General features: G+C 37.5%; 1 protein-coding gene across 1 annotated transcript in view; it reads right to left on the bottom strand.

Annotated features, from left to right (window-relative positions):
- Positions 1 to 10,003, bottom strand: part of bltp1 (bridge-like lipid transfer protein family member 1) — a 115,094-nt gene extending 105,091 nt beyond the window's left edge. Inside the window, exons 1-2 of the mRNA XM_088087779.1 lie at positions 9,846 to 10,003; positions 1,833 to 1,968 (exon numbers count right to left, since the gene is read on the bottom strand). Coding sequence (XP_087943905.1) covers positions 1,833 to 1,938 — 106 coding nt within the window. The 5' untranslated portion in view covers positions 1,939 to 1,968; positions 9,846 to 10,003. The remainder of the gene's footprint in view (positions 1 to 1,832; positions 1,969 to 9,845) is intronic.
- Positions 10,004 to 12,244: the final 2,241 nt, after the last annotated feature.

Here is a 12,244-nt window from a genome sequence, read left to right as displayed (position 1 = left end):
ATGCAGATGGAATTAACGTAGTAAACTACTTCTTCTTTCATATCTGGGCTGACAGCTGGGTTTTAATGCTGCACTTAAGGTTCTGTTTGATTTTTTTCCTCCTTTTTCCCAAAAGAGGTTTTTCTTTCAGCTTCAAGATGTTGCAGCGGCACAAAGAAAAATGGAAGCTTCATTCTGAGAACCATTCAATATTTAGCGTGGGCTGCACCTGAAGGGAGGCCAATAATTGGAAACTATCATTTGTCATATTTTTAATTAAATCCCAATTAAACTACAATAGAGTCAGCTGGACAGAAGCATTAAAAGCAAATACTAATTAAGATCGATAATGACATTAGATATCAAACATATTATAAAGTATTACAGACTTCCATCATACTTTGTATCATGCAGCTCAATGCAAAAAAACTTTGTTGTATGCTTTTTGGGCATGTACCTCCGCAGCGCTCAGATAGGTCGGGGGTTTTTACAAAGGTAACAACAAGCTGCCAGACCATAAGCAGTAGGCATTCAAGATACACAGCACCCAAAAAAAACATCAATAGCGAGGCAAAAGGCAAATTAGGAGTGAATCTAGAGTTAGCTTTAATTTTCATTTTGGCTGGCGAGCGATTTACGAACCTGTAATCGTGAATCCTGAATAGTATTCCTTTAACACCGTAGCACATGAATCAAATGAAGTTAATATAAACTGATATTGAAATAATTTCTAATGCCACCACATAGAATTTGTTCTTAACATTTGCGAATTGATCCACTGCTAGGACTCTAGTGTTGAACTACAGTCTATCTTACATAATGAAGGTCAAAGAAGGTCAATTATGTCTGTGTACAAATCTTTCACTGTCACTATTTATACCTGGCAGGAAAACATGTTAGCAAATCTGTGTTTAATAGCCTGCTATGCATATAAATGGTAAATGGACTGTACTTGTATAGTACTTTTCTAGTCTTATTGACCACTCAAAGCGCTTTCACATTACATTGTCACATTCACACATGCACTCACACTCTGATGATGCGGCATCGGGAGCAATTTGGGGTTCAGTATCTTGCCCAAGGATACTTCGACATTTTCCCCGGAGGAGGGGATCAAACCACTGACCTTTTGATTAGAGGACACCCTGCTCTACCTCTGAGCCACAGCCGCCCCATGTAAAGTGTATAAATAATGAATGTAGCTACTGTGACGTCCATATTATTTTGTGGACTGCTGTTTTAAAGCCTGGAGTTGACCATTTCATACATTGCCATCCTGTTTGTTAAGAGTTGTAAATAGTATCACCAGAGAAAGTGAAAGCCAACTCCAGATTCACTGTCATACGCAACATTTAGGTTTTTTTTCTATACTGTGTATGCAGTTTGCAGAACTCTCTCTTGGATGCATGCTGCTTACAGTCCTGCATCTGGTCACTACCTCTTTATAAAGTGGCCTCATTTGTGCACTGTGCCCTGGAATTATCCAAACCCAGCAAAAAAAAAACAGAAGAAAACAAGAAAACCAAGGCAGAGAACAGAGTCTCAGTGTATAAATACACCACAGTAAGTAATGACTGAGAGGGATTACTTCTCTATTAGTCTATACATTGTTCTGTAGAAAAATCCTAAATGGTACACCTTTAAAATGGAGGCATAAGTCAAAGTAATAAAGATTTTTCACAACACTTTCGACTAAAAGTAGTGATGGCACATCTTCTATGAGGCTGCTAAGCCGCTAAAATGCAGCTTGATCCATTGCTGACAGGTCTGCACTTTACATGTGACAGATGAGTTAAAAAATCTTCATTGATGGGCCAGGTTTTCCCACAGTGCAGCAGACACAGACTACTCACCGACGAGGAGCCAGATGAAGTTGGAGTTGTGCTTAGTGAGAAAGTCATCCAGGTCCACAAAGCTGGGGAAAGTGCTTTCATTGTTTTTGGCAACATGCCCATCCATGGCTACAGGCTCTCAGTCAGATACCTACAACTGAAAGAGGGAGATGTCACATTACTTCCATGGAACAGGAACAGAAGAGGACACAGCCCCACAACAAAGAGACCAAAGAGACGTTTTACAAGAAAATGTGTTTAAAACATTATTAATGCAGCAATGGGTACTGCATATGTTTCGAGGAAAAGACAGCTACCTAAAACTTAATTATTAGATTAAAATGGCTGTAGATGAAATTTATTTAACCTTTTGAAACCTTAGCTAATTGGCTTGATTTCTGTCAACAACATAGGAAGAAGGCAACATGTGATAATGATAATTAGCTATAGAGTTTTCCCTACCTTTTACAAAATACTTTTCTAAACAACTAATTTTCTTTCAACTTGCATTCCTTAAACACTTCCTATCAAGATGCTCATTATATTTTTCCCCATGTTTTTTTTTTTTAAGAAATCACACCGAATTATGTGTGAAAGGTGTCAGAAAGCAGCAAAAGAGAAGTGATCTCACTCCAGGTTTTAAAGGGTTAAGGCATGCAGATAAATATGGGGGGTGGGAATAAGGCAAATAAACGTACAACTCTTAACCACATAACTGAAGAGACTGAAACTGTAAAATCTGATGATTTTATGAAAAAGAAAAGTAAACTGTTTCAAGCAAAAATGTACATTTGAAGCAGTTTCTTACAAAATACAAAATACAAGCTTGTCATTCATGATAATGTTATTTTAACAAATGGAATGAGATAAACCATGGCAAAATATATGCACAAGTACAGGTAACTGTCATTAGATTACAAGATATTGAATCATAAATTGAATAAACACAAGTAAAAAATCATTCAAGATAAAAAATGAAATGTGTCACTAAAAACTGCTGCTCCCACTCTGCCAGTCATTATTCTGCGAATGTGAATTTTAAGTAGAAAAACAAAGAAAGCTGCCCAACTCTCCTGACAACACACTTCAGCATTGCTATTTTTATATTTCAGATAAAGATCAAAACCATCCTGTCTGCAAGGTCAGGGCTGGGTTATATGCACAGTCTGTTTAATGTCTCGCTATGTTAGTAAGAATTTGGTGGATCCTGTTTTGCAGGGAGGAATGGTAAAAGATGGTTTGATGAAAAGATGTGAACAAAAGCTACATGCATAATTTCAGATTATTTTGCATGAGGTTCCAAAAAGGGAAAGCTTTGTTAGCATAACTGTATCCTGGGCCTGGTTACTCATGATAATAACAGACCTAGTTGTGAGCAGTTTCAAGTAGGAACTATTTTCTTTCCACTAAACTACAACCACAGACTGTATTGCTGCGCAGAAGGACGGGTGCATCTACTCTTCAATGAGAGGCTCTTGCTCGTGACAGTGCAAGATGTAAACATTGCTGTCCTCCTCAGCTGAGGTGTATCGTTACCTCGCTCAGTGGTGCTAAGTGAGCTAGCAGCAGGGATGGGAATTAAGAATCGGTTCCAGATGATCCCATCCATCTAACTAGTAGGCCTCAGCTTATCAACTCCTATCATCAATGCTGGCATGTTTTTCTGACAGTTACACATTACAAAAAACTGACATCAAACCCATGTGTCTCTGCTGCTGGTAAGTTGCAACAGGGAGTCACAGGAGAGAGGATCATGACTTCATTTCACAAAGAAAAATTATGCTGTACAGTGCTGCCTGTAAAGTCTGTCAAATAACAACTTCAAGTACAGATGAAAACAGCAGCATGAAACATCTTTATACACAACACAGGCCTTAATTCCAGGAATGCCATGTATGTGACACTCTACGCACAACTGTCACTACTTCACGACTAGGCAGCACATTTATTTACAGAGGGTAAATATCCTGTTATAATAATATTAGCACTTCTTGGGCATGTATGGCAGATTTTTTCTCTGACTAAGAAACCCTAAATGAAAACCAGGGCTGCACAAATATTCTCTCGTTTTATCTGCACTTTGTTCAGAATTGGAGATAATAAATCAGTTGCTCTGACGCTTAAAAACCTGTATTTTTCTTAGGGCAGCCCCTTGAAAGTCAGAAGCTCGAATCATCAGTTGACTGAGATTGCTTCAAGTCAAGTCGTTGTTTTTTTCTGTGCAGTTCTTCTAGTGACATCTTGCTCCCCAGATTTTGCTGCAGAGAGAATGCCCTTGACATTCTCCTCTTTGCAGATGCAGACATGCAGGCAGCGGCACAGAGAGACTGCACCGTAACATGAAGAAGTGGTGAATTTACAGATCACAGCAACTTAATACAATACAGTCTCTGGCTTTTGTTTGAAATCTAGTGTCGGCAAAAATGCTGATACGCATTTGCAACCCCTCATTAGCTCTGTTAGCTTGTTTACTTTACGTGGATGCTGCTCTCATACTGAACGTCTCATTGAGCCCTCTTCAAACTTAAAACTTTGTAAGGAAAACAAAAGGAATCATCCAAAATTCGTATTGAAAAGCAAAATCCGATTCGACTGGCTTAATTCTGAGTCGGGTACAGCCCTAGTATTTCTACATATAATGTTAATCAGAAATTATTAAGGAAATCCATAAAGAATCAAACCTATAAGCAGAACTGATAAATGTATTAATTTCAATAAAATCAATCAATTTCTATCCCTAGCCAGCAGCAGATTCATGCTTCCTTCTGTGCAGTGATACGGTTAGCAGGTGTATTTTTAGGAGACAGAAAATAGTTCCTACATGAAACTGCTCACAAGGTCTGTGATTATTTTGTGTGATCAGGTCATAATTTTTGGAAAGAGACATTGCTGTTGAGTTTTTCAAATGTACTTTTTGGCGCTTTGAGCACCACAAGCCAAGTGCCATCTAGTTTTATTATATTGGAGAGAAGGTAGACATCTTTATGGCTGATATGCCCAACACTCAACAACTCAGCAAAACTATCTACTGAAAAGCACTACAGGTAAGAGGAAAAATGTGTATTGTTGATGTGGGGTGAATTGTCCCTTTATGTGCAACACCACACGTGGTCATATGTGCATGTTACTATGCACGTAATTATAGGATGAAGGCTGTTTGGTGAACTTTGCTTCTCTTGGGAGGATTATTTTATTGTGTGTGTGTGTGTGTGTGTGTGTGTGTGTGTGTGTGTGTGTGTGTGTGTGTGTGGCGACACGTGGATGCTATGATCCCAGTCAGCCCATACTTAGGAGTCAGAAGCTTGAATACTGTTACGCACACGGACTCGCACAAACACAAACACAAATCCTCATCTAATCCACCTTAAATGACGTTGGCTGGAAAACCACTGAGATGTAACCAAACCCAGCACTCTCTGTCTCTCTCTCTCTCTCACAGAAAACACGTTTCTAAATGACTGCCTTTCATACAGAAATTCCAAGACACAAAAATATGATTCTTTGTTAAACTTGACATTCTGAATATCTAGATCTCATGGGGGACTTGAAAAGCTACGTGCCCGAATTTTTGAGGCAAATGCCAGCAGCTGGTTGATTACCCTTTGAAAACTGAACAAATTGGCTTGAATTCTTTCCAGAACACGGGAAGAAGGCAATAAGAAACACATAAAGACATGCCCCCAAAAAATAGCAAGAAAGCAATTTTTAAAAAGGAAGTTACAGGAAAATTACCCAAAAATAAGCAAGAACAAAAACAGAGAGTAGAAAAAAACAGAAAGAGCCAAGAAAATGACCTTAGCAAGTGCAAAAAAAAATTTTTTTGTAATATAATTTTAAATATAGAATGATTATAGGTTGTTTTTTAATAATATCAAATAATCTGATCACTGCTTATTTTCAAGTATTTTTCCTTTTACTTTTTACCATTTTTTTTCCATTTTAACAAACCTTTTTTTGTAAATTTGCTCATTATTTTTTTTTCTCAAGCTTCATAGTTTTTGATCATTTCTTTTGCCTCATGTTTTTCATTGTCTGTAAATATTGCTTTTTTTCTGTCTGTTCGCTTGTTTGCATGATCATTTATCTATTTTCCTTTTTACATGATCAAAAGAAGTTTCCAAATCAAAGCTCATGGAGGTGGTCAAGTTTTTGACATTACAGCCACAATAACTTGATCTAAATGTAACCTGATGAACAGATGTATCTGTGCATTTACGTGTCTCTCTATATATCCACTGCCTGACTGTGATTCCATCTTAACAGATCACAGGCAGCTCAGATATTCCTGTAAGGCAGGCTCCGGTTTTGACTAATACCTGACATGAGTTTTGAGATATGAGTTTAGAGTATGCTGCCATCCCTGAAGGATCAGTGCTGTCAGTGACTCATCACAGGTATTTGAAACCTGAGTCTTTCAGTTTTGGTTTAGAAGTGCTGACTTCAGTACAGCGAGGAGGGGAATTCTGTCAGCTAAAGCAACTGCCTGTCCAGTTTGAGTTAGCTAACACTGCTAATCTAAAATGTGTTAATGTCATCAACCATCCAAATAGATACTGTACACATCTAACCAAAGTAACTCTTCATGTCTTTGTTGCGTACCTAGCAGTGAGCAGGGAAACATACATCTGAGCACAAGGTTCCCAACTATTTTTATGGTCAAATTTTCAAAAGATATCTATGACTTTTCAAGGGTCCACAAAAACATTGCCATGACTATTTAAAATGAATAACGCAAACACTTCTCCATTTAAAAAAGACAGTAAAATGAAAAAGCAGTCATTGGGCATAGCGCAAGGAAGAAAGATTTGGGATTCATGACCCTACATGTTAAATTACACAACATTATTTTTCTCTTATTCAAACACATCAGATTGCAACTGTCCTCAAATGTAATTGCAGCCAGCTGGCACACATGGTAGAGCACATGGTAGACACTGAATGCAGAAAATGAAGAAACGTACAAATATCAAAGCTCCCTTACATCAACAGCGACAGAAAATTAATTTACCAATATTTTATATTATGTGTAACTTTAATTATGGAACATTATTGTAGCAATTTATTTCACACACAATACAAGTCCAAGCCTTTTTAAAACTTTCAAGGATATTACTAATTTACGGACTTTGCCTGAAAAATGAGATTGTTAAATTCCATGACCTCTCCAGTTTTTTCGTGACTTTGCTTTTCATGGTAATAGTTAATAAAAAATGGGTGTCAAGCACTACACAAGCACACTTGATCAGAAAAACATGTTACAGGTAAATAAACTAGCCTCCATGTCAAGGCATTTATGGCTGCTGCTTAACAAAGACACGCATTAGAAATTGTACGTCTGTAACAAGATCAGACCATATCTTACCTCTTCTGTTCCAGACACATATCTACATGCAATTGTTCTCTCAACAATATCCTACTGTCTCTGTCTCAACAATATCCTACTCAGACTATACAACAGAGCTTACAAGATCCACGGAAAGCTTTCTCCTTGGACTCACCATTGCACTGCACTTTCACATTCTCTTACTGTGACTTTTCAGAGCTGCACAAATAATGTAGCCATCACAATTTACTTTCAGATTCAAAACAACAACTGCAATCGTACATACACTGCTTTACTTCCATGTCACAACACAAGACAAGAACGCATCACTAGATCAATTTCGGATGCGCTTATCGCTCTTCTGCTGTACAAAAGCTGTCACAGATCTTCTTTTTTTTTTGCACTTACACTAAAATCTGGAACAAGATCCTATACTATATAAGAACATTAACCTTTATTACTCATGTCAAACATACATATAAACACTAGCTGATAGAAGGACCTAACTCCAACTACTGATTGAAATCTCATGTACCATATTGCTCTCACCAATTAAAAGCTCTAATCTGCAATTTCCATGTAGCTGCTTGTGTTTTGTTCTTGCCTTGTTTCTGTCGGTTGGTCCTGTTTTTTGGTATTATGTGTTTTTGTGCTGCTGAACAGGAAAAAGCTGAAAGCCAGTTTTTAAATGAGTCAGGCCAGTTTTATCTGGAACTCACCATATGCTACTTTTTATAGCTTTTCTGTATAAATAAATAAATTAAATGAAATATGTCAGTATGTCCATGTTCAAAACAACATAATAGAACTAAATGACTGGACTAGAATGAACTATTAGTCTGTAACAAACCTGCCAGGCAGATTTGACCCTGATCAACGTGCCAAACTGCACTAAAAATGTGTCCCATGACCTTGCTTATCAGCAAAATACAGGCCTTGGTGAATATGACCCTTTTAGAGTTTCCAGGATATGGTTATTTGGCTCAGTCATGATTCACAAAGCAGCAGCTTAGCCATATAAAAAATTTTATCAAATAACTTTCTTTGCAGTTTTGGTGTTGTATATTGCTTTACATTAAATGAAACAAAGAGGATGACAAGGGAATAGAGAACAGAAGGGACTGTTTGTTATTTATGAGAGGGGAGGGGGTGGTGCTAAACAGGGAGGGCATGTCAGAATTTTTTTAAGCACTGGGAAAAGAGTTGTGTTTTCAGATTTGGTCTAGTTACAATGGTATGAGATTTTCATGGCACAGTAAATGGCTCCGAAAAAATCATGGTTTCACGTTACAATTATCATCATTATCAATCAGAGTGACCCTTAAAGGAGTGAAAACAGATGTGTTAGTTTTGTTTGAACAAATGTTTTAGCACTTTAATTACAACTTGAAACTACTTTTAAATGGAAGTATATGAAAACAGTCTCCCTTTCGAAAATAACTCAAATAAAAGTGAGATTCTCAGTTTTATTTGAGTTGCTTTTTTTTTTGGTACATGGTATGGTAATAGTCAACTTTCATATCATAGTATACAATGAGAGTGGTATGTTGATTCAACTTTATATGGTTGTATTTCATGCATATCTTAAATATCCTCAGAACCCCAAAACCCACATCTGAGTTTTAAAGGCATATTTTCTTTCAAAATTTCCATATCACTTCATTTATTACGTAGGGATGCAGCACAATTTGCTCTATTTTGAGAATTTTCTAAAATTATGTAGTAATTCTATGTGATCTTGATGTAAATATTTACCTTTTTATCTTCTCTTTACCATAACTGTTATCGTATGCAAGCTACTGTATGTAACCTTAATGTCTTCTTTTTTCTTTTTCTTGAAAGCCTAACTAGGGACAGGAGTTGGAAACTAGCAGTAGCTATAATCTCTATATGTGAGTAATTTCAGTTACTACAACTTGTTTCTGAAAGGCTGAAGTTGTACTATGTTAACTCGCATTGTCCCTATCAAATAAACAGTACGAATAAACAAATAAAAAAGATAGAAACTGTGTATTATAGTTATTTATGGTGGAAGGATGGTCATGTGTTTCCCCCAGCCATTCAGGGAGACTCAGAGTAAATTATGTGTAGACCCTGAGAGGGTCTTGATATAAATATATATATTTTTAAAATGAAGTCACACCCTAGCCACCTCCCAACTCTAACAAATAAAGCACAGTCCCTAACCTACTGAGGATAGTTGCATGACTTTTGGTTTTGTTTACAAATCGAGCTGGTGGAGCTGTCATCGACACGGTTGCCTATCATTTCGTACGACAAAAGGCTGTGTGTTTATCTAAATTTTAACCTGAACAGGCATAATTGATGAAAAATTAACTATTTGATTGTGTACAGATGAAATTTTGAACCAAGAGCCATACCTGACACTAACCACACACCTAGCTAACGTTAACTAATCCCACCTTTCCTGAGAATTATCCTCAACACTAGCAACACAAAGGAGCTGTTCCTTAACGTGATTCATTTATTGGCGTTTGTAACGTTAAACAACCAGCTGCTGACCCGTCCGGTGCAGTCAAACAGCTTCTTGGCTCATGACGTTTCAGCCTGTGGATAATGCTGTTATAAAGCTAACCGCTAAATATCATAACGTTAGCATTGAGGCTAGCTGGCTAATGACAGCAGGCCGCACCCTTTAACTTCCCCTTTTCCAAACTGCAAAAACAAGTCACTCGGTTATCGTAAAATACCTTAATGTCCTCGATAAAGCATGTGGTTTCATCTTTACTCCAGTTATTCAGGAGTTGCTGTCCTTTTGTCGTGTCCGACGTGGGCATAGCTAGCATCCTCTGTTGAATATTTACCTGGCAAGCTGCCAGTTTACATCTCTTCCTGTTCGCTCGAGAGCAGTCACAAGATTGACCAATAGGAAACACGGCTAGTCAAAGACTAACCAATTAGAGGACGGTTTGAACGAGGTCACGCACACAGTTGATAGACAGCTCTTTCTACCAATCAGCATGAGTGTTTTTATAGCAGAGGGATTTGAGCAGCTGCTGTGATGCTGTATGTACTATGGATTTATTATAGTGAAATGGATGTATTATAGTGAAATCGGTATGTTAAGTTGAACTCACAGCATGATCAACAAGATTCAAAGATCAACTCTCTTTTTATTAAAGTCCACACGGTATGATTACCAAAATCAACAGCATGATTGAAAAATAGACACAAAAAAGCTGGCCTAATATGAATGCACTGGTTTGTACTCACGCATTATAAGGGACTGTTCTTTATTTATCAGAGTAGAGGGGTGGCTGGGGTGTTATTTTATTTATTTATGTACCCTCCCAAAAGCAATACATATTTCTCCCCGAACCTCAATAAGTGACTTGAGGAAAATACATGAAATTAGAAATAGATTTTTAAAACATAATCTTTAAGGTTTGAAAGTTAGAAGTTGAAGACAAAATCCAGGAGTTGAAAAAAAAGCCTTGGTTTTTCATTCTTGTCACGCATGTTGGCAAGTTATTGCAAATGGTTTATTTTTGTCCAATATTAAATTAGGCACAGAATAAAGTGATTTTGATGAAACGTGACTATTTTCAGCTCAGGGGTTTTTTTGTTGGGTTTTTTTTTGATGAAACCTTTTGTCGCACATGATGTGTCTAAGAACTGTTAGAAATTTGAAAATACAACAATATTTTCTGTTTTTACAGATACTGGCTGAGATTTATGCCTAATTTTGGCGATGTTTTTAAGAAAACCTGTAACCTGTGAAATTTATTGATAATTCATTGAACAGTTGTTGAGATATTTCAGTCTTGAATCAAACAATGGACCCACAAAGATATCTCTAGTGCCTATATGTTATCATATTGAGTTATTGCTGAAGCTGTGCTTGGTTAACCCATTTGAGCCTCTCCTACAAACAACCTCGCCTCTGCAACAGTGGATACTATGATTTTTTTAGCTGCTTCTATAAGTAATACTCCCAAAATGCTCAACTTGGGAGTCAAACAGAACAAATAAAGTACAAGAGCCCATTTTAGTTCCTGTTCTATTAAAAAACAATCCAAAGTCAAAGCAGCAGAAACAGTTAAGGCAACAACATCAACTTCAGTTTTATCTCTAAGAATTGCCAGAACTCTAGGGTACTGCTGGTATTTAGCGTAAGAGGCTGTTGTCTTGCGCTCCTCCAGTCACAACAACAAAGCCTCCCCAAAGAACACGTAGGAGTCGTTTTACTGAAAAGGTGCCAAACATCAGGCTCAAAGCTTTTCCCTGCCAATCAAGTCTTCCCCTCAAGACCAACCTATTTTGGCAACGGCTTTAAAAGAAACCGCCTCTCACATGGATACTTTTTCCTGTCTTCTTGTGAATGTTATTTCAACTAAATTCCTGAAGGAGGTCCTTAACAGTCGCTACAGATATTCTATTAGTAATTAACACAGCTCCTTCACTTTTGGCTCATCCCTCTCCTGCTTTAAATATACAACAGTTCAAGGCCCCCTAGAGGACACCTAATTATAATTTTCTTGCTTGAGGCATTTATAGATAGACTACAATCTTCAAACTGCCTTTTTTTTCCCATCCGGTGGTTTTAAAGAAAGCGGTTAGATATCATTTATGGATAACCACGTCTCAGAGAAGCGGCAGTAAAGGACTTAACAGTTCATGAACTGCCTCCGCTAAAGTTATTTCCACTTATTTTTGATTAATCCACTGTTTTACCATTTTCTTTCAATTTTAATACTGTCTGACCCCCACAGACCAATGTTATCATAATGTTATTCAGCTCCATCTCGAAAAGGCGGTTAGCTCCCAAGTGGCGCGGTGGTGTGCGTCTCATTGATCGATCTGATATACGGTGTGCTCTCAGGGTTAATTTAAAACCAATGCGTCTAATGCATACTGCAGGTCTCCACAAGGTCTCAACAGGAGGTCTCTTTCCTCTGTGCAGCACACAACTCCTTGCCAGATCTTATACTTTGATTAACTGCTTTACGTCAAGACACCATGCACCGAATGTCTAAAAACTTTCTGCAGCAAAGGGAAAAATCTAAAGTACGTTTGGCACATTCAGTTCCATTAACCTTGTCGAGTACAGTCTGGTTGACTGTTAGCCAAAATTGAGTTTGCCAACAGG

Source organism: Plectropomus leopardus, chromosome 14 (assembly GCF_026936395.1).
Source record: "Plectropomus leopardus strain MGB_pleo_1.0 chromosome 14, ASM2693639v1, whole genome shotgun sequence".
Taxonomy (NCBI): Eukaryota; Metazoa; Chordata; class Actinopteri; order Perciformes; family Serranidae; genus Plectropomus; species Plectropomus leopardus.
This window is presented reverse-complemented; position numbering and strand designations above follow the sequence as displayed.